At 42.0% G+C, this 18,773-nt stretch overlaps 1 protein-coding gene and 1 pseudogene across 2 annotated transcripts in view; both read right to left on the bottom strand.

Annotated features, from left to right (window-relative positions):
• Positions 1-10,012, bottom strand: part of LOC307034927 (vomeronasal type-2 receptor 1-like) — a 13,885-nt pseudogene extending 3,873 nt beyond the window's left edge. The window contains exons 1-3 of the transcript in view: positions 9,952-10,012; positions 1,963-2,123; positions 1,288-1,878 (exon numbers count right to left, since the gene is read on the bottom strand). The product of the transcript in view is annotated as a vomeronasal type-2 receptor 1-like (transcript). The remainder of the gene's footprint in view (positions 1-1,287; positions 1,879-1,962; positions 2,124-9,951) is intronic.
• Positions 10,013-11,571: 1,559 nt separating this feature from the next.
• Positions 11,572-16,179, bottom strand: LOC307034926 (extracellular calcium-sensing receptor-like; the record flags this gene model as incomplete). The annotated part of the gene is given in 7 exon segments (XM_079673852.1): positions 11,572-12,084; positions 12,086-12,456; positions 13,031-13,154; positions 13,479-13,706; positions 13,793-14,590; positions 14,877-15,165; positions 15,262-16,179. Coding segments are annotated over 7 exon segments (2,541 nt in total). The 5' UTR covers positions 15,480-16,179.
• Between the last annotated feature and the right edge of the window lie 2,594 nt (positions 16,180-18,773).

Raw genomic sequence — 18,773 nt, 5'->3', positions numbered from 1 at the left:
CCTAGGGGTACGTTGGAGTACTGCAGGGGGTAAGTGAGATTTATTTTATAATAATGAAACAAAAAGAAAAAGAAAAGAAAGCTAAATATACCAATTTTAGGAAAAGTAACGAAGTTTGAGCAGTGTGGGTTTTATATGAACAGAGTTACACATATTTCAAAACACGAAGTGTGAGCGCCCCCTAGTGGTCCGTGAGTATATTGGTAACATTTCACATTTGAAATAAATAAATACATTTCAGTTTTCCGCACTCTCGCGGGAATATCTCCGCAATGGAGTGAGGTTAAGTTTCAATTGCATGATATAGCCCCGTGCAACACCTTCGTCATACATGTGGCAACTTGTTTGTACCATTTTCAGGCGATTTGTAATCTGTTCTAGAAAAACGATGTGTTTTTTTATATTTGTGGAGTTTGGTGTTCCGCGATTGTTTTTTTATTGGTTAAGTGGTCCATGGTATGAAAAAGTTTGAGAAACATTGGCGTAGGGCACTGAAGAATGATGCTGTTCCTACTTTGTTTGGACCAGCGGGAGATTCGGGTACAGAACATGTAAGTATTCATTGTTGTTTGTGTATTTATGAAGGTATCTACCACAACTATTTAAATGGATAAACGTATTTCGGGCTACTTCGTTCGGGATCGCGGAGAAATGCTCTCCGCAGAGCAGACCCATGCTGACAGTGTTATAAACCTTTTTCTTACTCAATATCAAGCCACACTTATTGTTTTTACTTCGGCTGTGAGTGTCTGTGTGTGCTCAGGATGAGTTAAGCTTGTTCTCGCTGTATCGCAGACACGGAAGCCTGTCTGCTCCTCGCAGCAGCTCGCAGCAGCTGCGAGCAGCAACGAGCCTCTCAACGTCGCGACCAATCAGAGCACACTGGGCTCACAGAGAGGGGGGGGGCAGGAGCTCCAACAAGCCGTTTAGGACAGAGAGTCAATACCGGTGAATACACATACTTTACAAAGATGCTGTATGAGAAACCAATGTGAGTTTGGAAAATTGCACAGTATAAATCTATTTTGGTATACCTCAACAATGGAATTATGATCAGTAGAAATGGCCATGACATGGGACCTTTAACTCTCCCGTTGTCCTCCAATCCCCTACACGCCCTGTGTCCTCCCCTCCCACCGGTTCAAACTGTCAAACCGTACCGCTTTCACGGAACCCGCGGCGCACGTGGGGCAGTAGGCGTGCGCGCAGCCTTTGCAGACGTATCTGTCGCATCCGCAGCACACCGCGTGTGTCTTACGGTCCTTTTTGGACGGGCAGATCTGACACCTCTTTCTCTCCTCGGCGCGGGAGCCGGGACGGAGGAGGACGGGGAGTCCGGGCGCGCGGACAGCTTTCACAACCGGCGCGAGGGAGACGCTTCCTCCTCTCGATGAACGGAGCCACCAGCGCTTTCCCCAGCCGCTCCAGGAACACCCTCCTCTTGTTGCGCTTGCCAGGCATCCACCCGGGGTTGAGCTCTCGCCACACGACAAAGGCGTTGTAGCAGGACACGTCCAGGATGTTGTGGAAGACCACCAGGGGCCAGCGCGCAGTCATCCTCCTGCAGCTGTAGGCGCAGATCACTTTGTCCAGGTTATCCACGCCTCCCTTGTTGCGGTTGTAGTCGAGGATCACGTGCGGCTTCTCGTCGGCGCGCTCGCTGATCTCGGGGGGCCCTGTGTGCCGCGTGCTCAATAGAACCACGTTCCTGCCTTTCTTGGGCATGTATGGGACCAGGGCCGCGGTGGGCGTGTACGCGCACTCCGAGGAAAAGACCCGTCTGCCCCGCACGGGCCTCCGCGCCAGCAGCGCCCCGGGGAACTCTGTCCTGTTTTTGCGCACCGTGTCCACCACGGTGATGTTCCTCCCCAGGAGCCGCTGCGCCAGTTCGTAAGAGGTGAAAAAGTTGTCGCACGTGGCGTTGCGAACCCCTCAGAGCCCCCGGGTGACATCGAGCAAGACCCGCATCCCCTGGTTCTTTTCCGGCGGGCCCCCGGAGCTCGTCTTGCCGGTGTACACCTGCATGTTCCACGCGTAGCTGGACCTGGCGTCGCAGGCCACCCAGGACCTGATTCCATATTTAGCGGGCTTGCTGGGCATGTACTGCTTGAAGCCGCAGCGGCCTAGGCGGGGGAAAGCGGGGAGGGGGAAAGCAGGGATGGGGAGAATGTAAATGTACACGTAGATGTAGACGGATAGATAGGCTGCGGCGGAGGGCTAGAAGGGACGGGGGGCTGAGGACGAAGGGGGGTCGCTCGGACCCCGAGGGCTGACGGTATGCATTGCTGATGTCAAGCTTTTATTCTGAAAATCCTTCATCTCCGGTTAGCATTTAGCATGTGGCTAATATTCCTTTCCCAATAGAGGTGAATTTAGAAGTGAAATGACACAGAGTGATGCACACCAAAACCTACTGATTTTACACTACATCTATAGACGTCGAGATATTATTATTGCTGAATATTAAATGAAGGTACAGTTTATTTATAATAAGTTTTGTTTACAGACGTGGGTAGCATATGACAACATCCGGGACTACCGTAAATGATAACTGCCATAAAGTATTTCCAGTATTATTAAAGTATTGATTACAGCCGTTAAAATGTATTAAATGAAAAGTCATGAAAGAGATAAGGAGGAGAAAAGGCGTATTTAGTTATATATTGAATGTACAATGTCAAAATCCTCTGTTATGTGTGATATCGGACATTGGTGAAAGGAGGGCGGAAGATTACGCCACAGCTTCCATTGAAGAGGAGGAGCCAAATGAGATATATCTCTCTCTGGACGACCGCGACTGCGGGAGGGAGCTGCAGCTCCTCTCCTCTCCCTCTCTCTCTCTCTCTGAACCATCTTCTGCATGTAACATTACAGCGCAATTTTAATTAAAGTACCCATTTGAACCTTCTCAGAGACTCCATTGGTTTCCTTACTTTTAAAGCTTCTTTCCTGGACGTGAGAATAACGAACAAAGCTAAGAAGAGCTACGCTAGACGGGACGGGGTGGCGGAGGATGATGGAGGGTCGCTCTTTACCTCACTGTTGTGATGAAGATTAACTTATCCATTGTATCCTTGTCTTGTGATTTTTGACTGAAAGGGTAAAAGGCTTGAACTATGTAGCTGCGTCCCTGCTTTTGACAAATAGGTGTGCGATTGACATGCCAGATTGAATAGAATATTTAACTATTGGTCATGTTGGGTAGGTATGTTGTTACGTGTTGGTACGTGGGTTGAGGGGCCCTGAGCTCTCAGTGCCCAGTGGCCCCTGGAGGTACAAATCCGGCCTTGATGCAGATGTCAAACATTTATGTAGAAAAAGTGTATACATAACAAGAAATACAAAATATAGACATATAAATATAAACAGGAATGTAGTTGTAGGGGACACCATTCCTTCCTCCGGGGACACCATTCCTTCCTTCCAGCCTCGCGTGAGGCAGTCGCAATTTTTACAGGCTCCCACTACCTGTTAGCATCTGGCATCTGTTAGCATAGATCTAGCTCTCCGGCTTAGGCTCCATCTATGTCCATCTATGTTCCATCTTTAACGCCATTGATCTGTGGAGGATCTGCCGCGGTTTGAGGGCCTGCCGTCCACCCATTTCTGCTTCTGCTGGTGGTGGTTCCCACGGCTGAAGGCCGCTATCCACCTGCTGTTAGAGGCCTACTCCCACCTGTTGGGTGCTACTGTGCGGGGGAGGCCTGGTCTGGAGATACCGCGGAGAAACCGGAGTGTTGCCACACTGCTGATTGCCTATTTCCTTGCTGCTGTCCTGACGTGGTTTTGCTTCGGGAACATCGTGGATGCTGTTGAGCTGGACTGGGAAAATGGCAAATGTCGTGTTTCTGCTGTGCCTTTTTTTGACTGTGCTGGACAAGGAGAAGTTCGCTAGTCATCCTGACAATTCTGCTGGATGCGGGTCCGTTCTGCCGCCCGCAGTGGACATCCCCTGTACAGGTTCGGATGGGTTGCACAAACAATTGCTAGTTGCACTGTCGCGGACATTCATTTCGTCAAATGTCTGTCTTTCTCACATGCCTGCCACAATGGTCCTTCAGAATTGTTTTTTGAACTCTAATCTCACTTTTGCGAAGTTTGCTGGTGACTCTAGAACAGCTGAAAATGTATGTGTGTTGATTAAGAGGAAAAGGTGCTTGGTATTTTTATTGTTGTTACTATCAGGAAATGTACAGCCAAATCCGGGTCCACCTGGTAGTTTTAGTCAAATAGCTACTCCTGCTGATTTTAGTTCTAGATCGGGGTTAGGTTTAATTCATTTAAATGTGCGCAGTCTGTTACCTAAATTAGATTTTGTCCGTATTTGGGCGAGTTCAACTGATGCTGATGTCATTGTCTTATCAGAAACGTGGCTAGACAAATCGATCTTGGCCTCTGACATTTACATAAATGGTTACAATGTATATCGCACTGACCGTCCTAAAAAAGGTGGTGGCGTTGCCATTTATGTCAAAAATAAGTTTTGTGTAACAAAAATGGTTTCCAAATCTGTTAGTAAACAACTAGAATTTTTAGCTGTGAATGTCGAAGTAACAAAGGGTCAACAGGTCATGGTGGTGGGTTGCTACAGGGCCCCCTCGGCTGTCAAGGACTCCTTATCTTCATTGGCAAAACTGTTATCTCAACTTTCCTACAAGGAAATAGTGCTGCTTGGTGATTTTAATTGGGATTGGTTAACTTCTGTGTCAGAGGATTTTAAAAACCTGTGTACCTCTTTGAACATTACTCAGATTATAGACAGTCCTACTCGCCCAAATATTAAGTCCCCAAATAAATCCTCCTTAATTGATCTAATTTTAACAAATGTTCCATATAAATACTCATCTGTGGGAGTATTTGCTAATGATGTGAGTGACCACTGTGTTGTAGCCACAATTAGGGACACTAAGGTCCAAAAAGTTAAACCACGCATCATCACAAAGAGAGATAAAAAACACTTAGTGGAGCAGGGTTTTTTACATGATCTGTTTGATTTTGATTGGGGAAAAATCGATCTGTGTGCTGATGTAGAAACTGCATGGTCTTATTTTTATCTTGGTTTTATAAAAATTATAGATAAACATGCACCTCTGCGTAAATTTAGAGTGAAGGGACGAAACAATCCCTGGTTTTCTGCTGAAATGTCCAGTCTCCTTCATGAGAGAAACAATGCCTGGGCAAAGGCTAGGAAATCAGGCTCAGAGGTAGAATGGCTACGCTTTAGGCAGCTAAGGAATAGCTTTACTTCAAATGTCAAAAGTGCTAAGTCAAAGTACTATTTGTCAGTTACCACAGAAAACCTGAATAATCCTAGTACATTTTGGAAAGCCATAAAATCGATTTCCACTGGTGATATCCCAAATGAGCTACCTCCGTGCCTCACCACAGCATCTGGCATTATATCAGACAGGGCCACCATGCTAAATTGCTTTAATAAGCATTTTGTCTCTTGTGGCTCTCTGTTTGATTCTGTCACTGACTGTGCTTCTGCTTCTGTGAACGCTCCAGTCCTTGACTCTGAACAATGTGGTCTGGAAAACCCTTTCAGTTTTACTCCTTTAACTGTTGGTATTGTCCATGAAGCTTTATCCAAGTTAGATCCTAAGAAACCGGCTGGCCCGGACAACGTAGAACCTTTCTTTTTAAAGATAGCTGCAGATTTTATTGCTCCACCTCTTACTTCTCTTTTTAACCTCTCCCTCAGCACAAATACAATTCCTAAAGTATGGAAGTCTGCTTATGTCCTGCCTCTACTGAAAGGAGGGGAGGCAACTATTTTAAATAACTATAGGCCAATCTCTAAATTGTCAGTTTTGGCTAAGGTGCTCGAACGACTTGTGAGTGAACAAGTAAAGGAGTTTTTATGTATAAATGATATCCTGTCTAAACATCAGTCAGGCTTCAGGAAGAAACATAGCACCATCACTGCAACAATGAAAGTGGTAAATGATATTACTAGTATGCTAGATAATAAACAGAGTTGTGCAGCTCTGTTTATTGACCTTTCCAAAGCGTTTGACACCGTTGATCATCGTGTCTTAAAACAGAGGCTACTCAGTACTGGCATATCCAGCCATGCAGTGGGGTGGTTTGTGAACTACCTCTCTGAAAGGTCCCAATGTGTTCACTTTGATGGGCTGTCTTCTGAGTGGTTAAACATTGCTAATGGTGTTCCTCAAGGTTCTGTTTTAGGTCCACTTTTATTCTCCATATATATCAACAGTTTAGGTGAAAATGTGGATGAAGCTACTTTACATTTTTATGCGGACGATACCGTGATGTATTGTGCAGGTCCCTCCATTCAGGAGGCGGTTGTTAAATTACAGGCTGTTTTTAACATTATTCAGACTCAGCTCTCTGAACTAAAGCTTCTTTTAAATGTGGATAAAACCAAGATAATGCTCTTTTCAAAAGCTAAAAAGTCACCAGAGCCTGTTTTAGATATTGTATCAACGCAAGGAACAAAACTTGAAGTTGTTGCCTGTTACAAATACCTTGGTATCTTGCTTGATGACTGTCTCTCTTTTAAACTTCATGTCAATAACCTGCTTAAAAAACTGAGGGTTAGGCTAGGTTTCTTTTTCAGGAATAAGTCCTGTTTCTCGCTTGAGGCCAGGAAAAGGCTAGTCACTGTGACCTTTTTACCTGTGCTGGACTATGGTGATCTGCTGTATATGAATGCACCTGCCAACTACCTAAGCAAACTAGATGCTGCGTATCATAGTGCTCTGAGATTTGTCACTAACTGTAAAGCACTTACTCATCACTGTACATTGTATACCAAGGCAGGTTTACCATCACTCACTGTACGGAGGCTCAGTCACTGGTACACTTTTATCTATAAAGCTATGTTGGGCAAACTCCCGTATTATATCTGTTCATTGATAAAGCAGAAAGTTGCAAGCAGCTATTGTCTGCGATCACAGGATATAGTCTTGTTAGATGTGCCAAGAGTAAGGACTGTCTTAGGTAAGACAGCTTTTATGTGCGCAGCTCCACTTGCTTGGAACAGTCTACAGGCAAAATTGAAATTGAGCATTTTTATTTCTTTGAATGTATTTAAGGCATGTCTAAATGAAATGCTTTCTGACACTCTGGGTATTTGTAAATGTTGAATATGTAAATATGATATCCTCTGTTGTTTGTATGTTGTTTTTATGTTTCATGTGGAACTAAATGATGCAGGTCTCCCTTGTAAATGAGATCGATGATCTCAAGGGACTAATCTGTCTAAATAAAGGTTTGAAATGAAATGAAATGAAAGTTAATGTATAAACACAATGAGAAGTAATAAATAAACTTATATTTATAGAAATATGGTTTCTGTAGCTGAAGTAGGCTGAAATATACATATTTACATATTAGTGGGGAGCTGTCCGGGCCTTCAGTGTATTCAGAGAATACCCAGAAACACTCAGATAAAACATTTTGATTTAATTATATATATAAAATGTAAATAAAAATGAATAAATAAGAATCGTATATGTGTTATTGATCTGTAATATTACAGTGTTACGTTGATTTGTTTGTCTTTCTCGGTCCTTGCGCTACGTATTTGAGTGGTTTTGTGTTAGAAAAAAAATGAAACCAATCAGATATTTTTCTGGGTCTCTGGGTAGAGTATCCTTCTACCAATCTGTGACACGTTTGCGTGTATTGTGTTTGAAACACCGGCTGTTATGCCTGCTATGACGTTAAATAACGGTACGTCCACACGGCAGCGTTGCAGGCTTCAACGGAGAAGCTTTGCCGAACTGCATTGTGGTTCCGTCGCGTCGCTTTGCCTCCGTTGCTCGCTTCGAAAGTTGAGAAAAGTTCAACTTTTCAAGCGTCGACGGAAGCACCAGCCAATCAAATAATATGCCAGTCCAAGCTCTAGCCAATCAAACCGCGTGCTTGTGTGTCCGGAACGGGAGATTAATGTGATTGGTTGTTGGTCGCACGCCACACACGCCCACCGGCAAGCTTCCACACAACGCTGCCGTGTGGACGTTACGTGACTCCGTTCTCCGCTTGTAATTATGCCTTTACAAGCTTCAACGTTGTATTTATCATTTAGCGAAACAGGTTTAATATTCTAAAAGCCAAGACTTTGTTTATTTGAAATCGGATTAAAACAAACTGTAACGGACCCTGCCGTGTTATGATTACTATACGCCTTGCATTCATAATTTCAGCGGGAGGGAGGGGGAGCGGCGCTGAGGAAGAGCAGATTGCGAGTGAGAGTTGTCTGTCATCTTCCCTTTACAAGCTTAAAAAATGTATTTAACGTGTGATGTTGACAATACAAGTTTCATATTCTGAAAGCCAAGACTTTGTTTATTTAATATCAAACAAAACACCCGAACCCTGAAAAACTATTTTTTTACACAAATCCACTTTAATTTTGAAACGAGCTGTTGCGACTTCCGACTGATTTCGATAGAGCGGGTAACATATGAGCACAGCCCTCTGTGGATGTCAGCATGAGCAAGAGAAAGGTATCTGAGGAAAATCGTGTTTTCCAAGAAAAGTGGGAGAAAGAATATATTTTCACTGAATTCAGGGGTAAATCAATGTTTAGTATGTTTGCAGACCGTTGTTGTAATGAAAGTAAACAACTTGAGCCGCCACTACAACACCTCACACAAGGACAAATATGACAAGTACACCAGGGCCGGCAGAGCAGCGATCCTAGCGGACCTGAAAGGGAAAGTACAAAAACAACAGTGCTTTTTCCCCCAGGCCACAAGTGTCCAAGAATCAAGTCTGAAAGCATCATATGCTTTGTCACTCCAGCTTGCCAAAGCAAAGAAGCGACTATCAGAAGGAGAGTTGGTGAAAAACGCGCGATTAAAATGGCTTAAGTCATACTCCCTGGCTGTTTCTCAATGTCGAGTAAAGCTGCTCCAGAGCCACTATTTCAAGCATACTATGTCATCGAGTGCCGCCGAAGGACTGTTCCAATGTCCAACATACTTGGAATTGTACCGAGCGCAGCGTACTTCGTAAAGAGACATTTCGAGGCTGCACATGTGTAGACTCTGCGGTCTTAAAATCCCCACAATGCTTTGCGCACAGACCAATTTCCCCAAATCTGTGGCGGAAAATCTAAGGCGGGGCCTCTCATATGACGCACACCTGCACACTTGCTAGCCTGTTCCACTCTTCGTTTTCCGAATACCAGGAAGTATTCTTGCCTCGCTTCTGAAGCAAGTGACTCGGAGGACATGCGCTACCAAGCAAGCATATTCGGCATTGAGAAACACCCTTTATGTGGCTCTCAAACAAAATGGCAGAATGGAAATCTCTCACGAACGTTTCAACTGGGAACACACAAGCCTGCCCCAAGAGGCCACTAAGGCTATAGCAGTCAAAAGGAGACGGATGTCAGTCCTTGGAAAGACAGAACAACATGGAATCATCTTAATGTTTTGGTTTAGCTAATATGTTTGTAATGAATAGTATGAATGTGTCAATGCAAAATTCAAGCCAAACCACAAACCATGAATTCAGTTTTATTGTGTTCAGTTCAGGTTTGAGTAAAATAATAAAACATTTGGGTGCAAATATACAGCATAGCAGCCGATGAAGGTCAGAGAACACAGGAAACACAGAGTCAGGGAGAAGAGCAGCAGGAAGTTCAGCTCAGAGTTGTTAGCCCTTACAATAGGAGTCTTTCTGTAGTGGAAAAATAACAAGGCTATAGTTATTGCCAGGCAGGCACAGAAAGACAGAAAAGGAGACCAACAGTATACACATTCATTCCCTGAAGGTGAGGAACTCAATATCTTTCAAATCACAGTTATTCCTCTCTTCATTGGACTTGTACTCGGGAAGGCATTTGTCACAACATGTTCAGGCTGTACAGCACACTCATCTTTAGATAGATAAGTAAAGTGCTTGGAGTGATTTTGCCCAATAGAAACACGGTGAATGCTAGCGTAAAGCCTAGGAATCCTGCTGTCTCACTTGTACTGTTGCTGAACTCCCCGTCAGCACAGGTGAAGCAATCAAGACAGCAGATAGGCATTTTCCCTTTGACAAAAGCCCGAAGCGTCCCAAGCAAACAGCTCTCACTGCAAACAGACCTTGGAACCTGCATCAAAGTGACAGCATGAAATCATTAATCTCCTGATTAATATGGTTTACACAGTAATCAAAATGATAGTTTATGATAAAACAATGTTACTTTCAAAAGAGATATAGATAGATAGATAGATGGATAGTTCAACTAATTAGTACCCATGTACTTACTTCAAGATTGTCGCCTGCCCAGATGGCTCTCACAGCTGAGAATATCAGATTTAGAATTCAGCTTCAGGGATGCCGTTAACTGACATTGTTAACAGCCTTTAAAAAACTGCACATATGGATGCTTAATGTGCTACTGTGTTAACGGCCTGCAATGGTTTTAAATACAAAAAAGAGTAAAATAGCATCTCATCAATTTAGTGGAATAACAGTAGGCCAGATGGAACACAGATTTCCCTGTATACTGATGACATAATTGTATTCATATCCAAATTAAAGGAAACAACTCTGGCCTTGTCCCAGCTCATAACCATGTTTGGTGATGTTTCAGGTTACAAGGTTACCTTTACTAAATCCTCTATTTTATTATTAAAGAAGCATGAAAGAAGGAACCCAATTGATGAGGTAAATACATTTAATTAATATTTAGGAGTACAGATAATGCCTAGTTTACAAAATGTTGTTGAGGCTAATTATGAACCTTTAATGATGGAAATAAATGAGTTGATTGATAGATGGATTTCACTACCATTATTTATAATTGGGAGAATTATAAATCAATATAATACCAAAATGACTTTATTTAGTTCAAAAATATTCCCCTGACTCCCTCAATTAGAATTTTTCTCAAAACATTTAAAATTAAGAAGAAAATGGTTAAATTCATATAGAATAAGAGGAGGGCAGGCCTTGGTTTGTCTTTATATTATTTATCCTATGATCAAGGGGGTTTACAGTGTCCAAATGTAATGTGGTATTACTGGGCAGCTGAGAACTATCATGTTTTATTTTTCTTCAAAGGATGCTCTGCATTAGAATGAAATTGAATGCCATTGTTTGAAACTACCTCATCCCTTATACATGTATTCAGAAACAGTAAGAAACATACGCAAACAAACACAAAATCCAATTGTAAAATACATGATAAAGATCTCGTATGATGTGAACCAATATTTAAAAGAACCACATACATTATCACCATACAGTCCAGTACGGGGTATTAATTGTTTTGTGCCAGGAAGAGCAGATGCAACTTTCAAATGATTTGAGTCACTTGAAGGACTAAAAATGATCCAAGACCTTTATTTGGCATATTCAAATGTCATGATGTCCTTTGAAGAGATGGGGTCTAAATTCAATATTGATATATATATATATATATATATATATATATATATACTGTATATATTAAGACATTTATCCAAATATAAGCATGTTTGTTTTAATGCGTCTTGTTTTTGTTCTTGTTTTTGAGGAAAAAGTATTGTGGGGGAAAAAAAATAGCATCTCAGACGTTTAGGTTTCACTTTCATGCACACTAATTTAAGGTCATTTTGATTAGTTTTTTCTCATCATTTCTTTTTTAGTATTTCTCTCTGGTCTTATCAGTAAAATATAACATTTTGGAGCAAATATACAGAAGAGCAATCCAAAGCTAGAGGCCAAAATGGCAAATATCTCCACAGCCACAGTGAACTTCCCAGGAGAGCTAACATACGCAGGAATAAAAGTGACCCATACTGCAAAGAATATTAACATGCTGAAAGTGATGAACTTAGCTTCATTAAAATGATCAGGCAGCTTTCGAGCCAGAAAAGCAAGGATGAAGCACATCACAGCCAGGAGTCCTATATACCCCAACACAGCCCAGAACCCTATAGGTGAACCTACATTACACTCTAGAATAACCCTTTCAGTGGTATGAGCTGTATTTGTGTAGGGGAATGGTGGGGCAAGAGTTAACCACAGCACACAGACCAACACCTGCAGTAAAGTACAGCTGAGAACATTTGTTCTCTGAAGCACAGCAGAACACTGAGGAAGTGTGTTAGTCGGACTTGTAGCCTTCCACTGCTATAGTTTTAGCCAAGATACAAGACATGCACAAGGCAAAGCTGATGCCGAATGCTGTGTGTCGCAGCATGCAGGACACCACTGTGGGCTGACCTATGAACGTCAGGGAACACAGGAAACATAGAGTCAAGGAGAAGAGCAGCAGAAAGCTCAGCTCAGAGTTACTGGCTTTGACAAGAGGTGTGTGACGAAACCGGAAGAAGACACACAACACCACCAGTGTTAAAATCGCTCCAAACAACGAGAGAGCAGTGAGCAGGGCGCCCATGGTTTCGCCATAAGATAGGAACTCGATCACCTTTGGAACACACTGGCTGTGATCTTCATTTGACCAGTACTCCAGTGGGCATGGCGAACACTCGGCAGAATCTGAATAGAAAACATGTAACACTGAAATGTGTTTGTGCTGTAAGCTGCAAGTTATGAGACTTAAAGGTGGGGTAGGTAATTTTGGAGAAACCGGCTCGAGTGCGCTAGAACTTGAAAATACACAGACAGAAAAAATCTAGCACTTCCTTACAGAGCACCTCCTCCAACACACACGAACGCGCACATGACCAATGAGGGCATGAGATAATTTTGTGAACAGATGGAAGACTGACAGGCAGGTAGGCCATCCAGTTATTTTATCCGGGCCGGCTAAAATGATTGGGCGTGCTTTTTACAGTACTATGGCTTCCACAGATGACATTTTTGTATGGATTTTTTGTCAAATCACTTAAGATATTCATTGCTATCGGGATGTTAAGAGCATTACATGGAATATAAATAAAAGTGTATCTCGAGCCGGTTTCTCAAACTTACCTTCCCCACCTTTAATTTCATGCTGTATGAAATAAATAATGGCCTTGTAATGTTAAGAGACTTATCGGATTGACACTGGAATTCTTAGACTTTCTACATATATCAATATATAATGAGTTACAGTATAGATTCTACTCACTGTTGGATTTGGTGATCTCTCCCGCAGCACAGGCAATGCAGGAGAAACAGCAGATGGGTTTCCCTTTAATCACAGCCTGCCGGAAACCTGGTGGACAACTCTCACTGCAGACGGACACAGGCCTCTGTAAAAACACCACTCAACTCATCAGTTACTCACAGTTAGTTGCCCCTTAATTTATGAATGTTATTTTCTTTCTTAGTGTTTCTAAAAATTATATATTTTTTCATTGATCTTTCATGTAAATCTAAAATGTTAAGGTGCCAATCACAGTCTGAAATATATAGAGTGAAGGTACAGTATATTAGTATATATGTGAACATTTTGACAACCTTTACATTGGAGAATATACCTTTTTTATTTGGTCATTCATTATGGAAAGGTCTCAGGGAACAGTTATGTATTTGAAAAATGACCTCCACAATGAGTTATACTAAACTCTTTTTACCGTTAGGGATCCAGCAGCCCATGTTGTGTTTATTCCATTCATTATAAACTGCTTTTCATTTGGTAGTGATGCATCGTAGCTCCCTACAGCCACAAACACAGTATCTCCTGCTGGATTTCTCTGCCAGTTCACCAGCTCATAGATCGCTGCAGGGTCTCCATTTCTATCAAAATACACACTTTCTCCTGACTGAAGGGTGAAATTCACACTTTGGAGGTGTTTCACAACCTACCAAATGAGAACAGTGGTGAAATATTGTAAGATTATTATTTATTTTGTATTCAAATAATTTATTGAATGTATTAACCTGTTACCTGTTTTGGCTCAAAGTCATCTTTCCAGATACACTGAGGATTCATGGCATCACCACATTTTAACATATTATGCATGGCATGAGCCACAGCATACACAGCCTTATACACATTGCCGGATATCCTTAGCTCTGACACATCTGTAAAAGGATTGTTGATGTCCTCTAGTATCTCAGAGCCTGAGCACAGGGTCTGACCATGGAGACCGGACTGAAAACTGCAACCAAATGTGGCTTCCCAGAACTCTCTAAGCAGATTATTATGAGGGTCTTGACCTGGATTTACTTGCAAAAGAAACTCTTTGAGGCCTGTGATCTTTGTTTTTCTGATGGTGAAGCCCAGAGTCCCTGTCAGGATTCCTGAGTGCCTCTTACTTGCCAGATGACCTGCTGTAATCCAGGACTCACTGCCCACCCACTGCAGCCCAGTGAGGTTCTGCTTCAGGGCTTCCTCAAGAAGAATGTCCATTTCACCCTGGGCTACGAAGGCAACTAACACTCTGGCAGTGCCACTTTTTATCCCTCTGACCACCTTTGCAATGTGCCCACTGGTGTCAGTCCTTGATATGGCTTCTGAGTATTCAATGCAGACCCCCTCCTGGTGTGCAGCTGTGATAAATGCTGCCATGCCATTGTTACCATAATCATTGTCACTTCTAACTGCCCCAACCCACTTCCAGCCAAAGTGGTTTACCAGTTTGGCCACGGCTCTGCTCTGATAATAGTCACTGGGGATGGTTCTGAAGAAAGAGGGGTACTCCTTTCTGTTACTCAAACAAGCGCATGTGGCAAAGTGGCTGATCTAACAAAAAAAGAAGGGAAACTAAATACATTTATTTTGATATCAGATAAGTGTTAAGTGGAAAATGTATGTAAAATAATGTTTTAATCAATGTCTGTCTTTTTCCTCAATCTGTATATGTGCAAACCCTTTAATCCCAACCTAAACATAGCCCTGAAACAAACCACAATAATACCAGTATTAAGTCTTTGTTGATGGTTGTTATATGCCAGATCTACAAAATGGTAAGCCTTTTGCAAAAACAATTTGGAAATCAATCCAAACATGAAATATTACAAATATTTACCATTGGTATTTGGAAAATCCCTGAACTTTGTAGCATCACAATTGTTGAGGAGGATTCAGAGGCTCCGATGATGACATGAACAGATGACTGGCTTGAGCAGGTTTTACCCAAAGTGCTTTCCTGTCCATTCAATAGACCCATCACTGCTTGCGTTGAAGTCAGTGTTGAACCACAGCTGTCAAATACCTTATAACCAATCGAGATATTAGGCAGCAATGAGGTGCTATTGTTGATCTCCTGGATGGCAAAAATCATTGTTTGGACAAAACGAAATTCTCTTAACTGTATTCTGAAAAGAAAAAAAATAGTTTCAATAACAGTTTTCTTACTAATATGACTATTTCTTCTGTTATGAAACCAACAGAGACAATAAATGAAACAATACCTGGAGCATGTGAGAGCTTCTGGAACATCTGTAAAGGAGAGAGAAGGCTTCGATATTTGGCTATAGATGGAGAAAGCTCCTCCAATTGTTATATCCCCATCCTTAGATAACAGAGGAAACACTGGGTCTCCCAGCATCTCACAGTATTCAGTGTTCTCTGCTCCAAAGGCTCCCACAAAAATCACAAACAGTAACATAGCACATAAATGGTCCAACATCAACTGGAATAATCTGGCACACACATATACACACGCACACACCTTTGTTATAGTTACTGTTATTATTACAGACTATATCTCCTTCAGGGCTTCTGTAGGAGATATAGTCGATGATGATGATGATGATGATGATGATGATGATGATGATGATGATGATGATGATGATGACGATGATGATGATGAAGATGATGATTGAGGTCCTCTTATCGAATCACTGTTTAATGATGTCAGAGCGCTCTGCTTTTCATGCTTTGCAAAGTTTTACGCTGACCGTTATATCAAATCATATGATGCGGTTACTCATACCCCTTTAAAAATTGAAGCAAACTTTGAAGTAAATACGTTTTTCATGGCTGAAAATGTGTTATTTGTCAAATAATGAAAAGGGGAAAATAGAAAACAAAATGTAAAATCCATAATACAACTTGTGTATTCACACAAATATGAAAACCAAAACATGCGGTAGTGCATTGATTTTATAATACAATTACAAATGTATGAGAAAATAATTATATAGTTAAAAAACAATAACATTAGTCAACATGCTAATATGTATCATGTTTGTATTGTAGTGCCGAGAGACGGGAGTTCAACTCCAACGACTTGGAAACACATGAGCAGTAGTCGTAAGGGGGCCGTAGGTGGCCGCGGTGGGCGTCGTGACGAATGTAAACAAAATCCGCCGACCATAGTCTGGGGGACACCCGGAAAGCTGGGTTGCTGTGGTTTATAGGATCATTATTGTTATAAAAAAATAAGAGAATAAATGAAAAACAGGTATGAAATACTATATGACAGTAAAAAAAGAATAAAGTTTAAAAGGATGACTTCTGATTTGTAAAATATCCATAAAGAAAAAGTAAATCTGTTTACAGTTCTGTTTCATATGGGTGTTGAGAGATGTATCTATAGATCTCTTCATGTTGCTCTCTAAGTGCACCAGATTAATGCTTTTAACTTCAATATTTAAAAATAAATCTTCCCGGGGGAGCTTGCCCCCGGACCCCCCTATGTGAGGTCCACACACCACCTATAAAAATAGCACTTTACCCCTGCTTACACCTATATTCCTCGAGCCTTCATTGTAACTGTCACACTGTGCGTCCCCACATATGCGTGGGGAGTGTTGCAGTATAAAATTCCACTGTAGCGACCGGTACATTAATGGGAAACCCTAAATGTTTGAGCACCCTCTATGAACGTCAAGTTACCCCACAGCACCCCAAAATAAATATCTGAGCTTGACTATTTGTGTTGGGGGGGCCCAATAAAAAATGTTCTCCAAAGGGGGGGCCTGACAGAAAAAGTTTGAGAAACACTGGGCTAAACTAACCTGTATCTGCTCCGTCCAAACTCACAACAACGTCCTAAAGACAGAATTAAACCAGCGACTGTATTCACCATGACAGAGACAGTCTGTGGTTTGTACATGTTTAATTTTTTTTCTAGTTTCTGAACAGATGTGACGAGCTGTGAGGAGTTGATTAAAGATACACACACACACACACACACGCACGCACGCACGCGCGCACGTGCGCACGCACACACACACACACACACACACACACACACACACACACACACACTTTTGCATCTCAAAGTACACTGCTGAATGATGTGTGCAGAGTTTGACCCTTCTGCTCTGAAATTGAATATATTTGTTACATATTAATAGCATTTTATATTATTTGATTTGCTTTTGGATTTGTGAATGGGAGAAGTAGTAGATGGAAAACATACCAAACACTAATTATTCAAAGTAGAGTATTTCATTTTATATGCAGTAATACTATAGGAGGCCCATATGATGATATAATGTTTGACATTATTGATATTAAAAAAGTGATTTATTTTCCATGTCATTCGTGTGTTTTTCTTATCAGAAAGTGAAGTTATTTATTTGTAAGCTCCAGATCCAAATGTTACCCTCAATGGTTTTTGTGCCCTGGCATGTGGCCTTTGCGCCCTGAAAAAATGTGTGACACCAAAGGCCAAATGGCCTTGCCCCTAAAATGACGAAAATCCAATCCTGAGGTCACTGTTGAACGCACTGTACTTGCCCTCCCTGGGGGTTAAAGAGCAACTTGCAGGGTTTTTTTTTAACTTCATTTATGCTTAACCTTGCCTGAAAATTACAATTCAAAAAGTTAATGCAGGATTTCATATGTTTTACAAGGGCAGGAATTCAGAGGGAAAGGAGCAATTTTGAGCTTTGCTACTAAAAACATGGGGGAGCAACTTTCTCTGACTCCTTCTCTGCCCAATCCGCGGTAGTAGTTTGTAGATGGTTTGAGCGGTTGTGATTTAGTGAGCTGGTATTTTTTCGGTAATTTTACATTGCATTTCACAATTTTTAATCATGGTGAGCTTGTTTTTGTGCAGGTTGCACAAACTCCAGCCTGTCAGGACATCGAGTCCACAGTTTCCCTTACAGGAAAAGGACCGGAGCTAGCGTTCGTTCCTGGGTGCGTTGTGCGAGGTGCATCCACCTCCCTGCAGCACATACTCTCAACAGCTGAAACCGTATTACATCTCTCTCCCCCCTTCGCTCCTCTCTCTCTCTCTCCCCTCCGGTACACCGCACCGTAAGACGTAGTGTGGAGTTGCATTAGGTAGCGCAGGATACGGCTGATACTTGCGCTGTTGTTTCTGTTATGGATCAGTATCAACAGTCCTGCCAGTAACGCTACTATATTATCAATACCACTTTAGTTATAGCCTGATATATGATAGCTAACTTTACAATGTTGTGATTTGACTGACTGTCTATCTGTAGCTAACGCCGGTCACTCACCAAGACAGCGGCCCGGTTCTCCACTGGTTCTCCTCACACCAAAGCTCCATTTCTCACCGATGGCCGTTATTTCTTCTAATCCTTGGCTGCTCCTGGTCTCTTGGACGCCTAGCAGGCTCATAATTATAATCATATGCATTCGAATATATATTTTCAACCTCTTCTGTGTCAAAACTAGCATTGTGATCCATGTTTATTCATACGTTAGACCAGCCGCTCTCCCCCATGTCACGTCACATGCGGGAGGTCACGTATGGAGGCTTTTTTATGCGGAAGTAAAAATGTCTTACTAAAACAATGCCAGATGTCACTGTAGTGTATATTTCTGTATTTTTTTGAAAATCTAGTGTATTTGTAATTTTCCTACACATTTATTCACTGGTGTGTCTACAGCAACAGCATAGTCAGACGCGTCGGTGGTGATAACGATGGGGGCCTTGTGTGACCCAACATGGTGGCGCTTTGATGTGCGAGTAGTGAAAACACTTCTGCGTAGTCTG

The sequence above is a fragment of the Notothenia rossii genome (assembly GCF_949606895.1).
Source record: "Notothenia rossii genome assembly, chromosome: 4".
Taxonomy (NCBI): domain Eukaryota; kingdom Metazoa; phylum Chordata; class Actinopteri; order Perciformes; family Nototheniidae; genus Notothenia; species Notothenia rossii.
The sequence above is the reverse complement of the archived record's forward strand: the minus strand, read 5'-3'. Positions and strand labels throughout refer to the sequence as shown.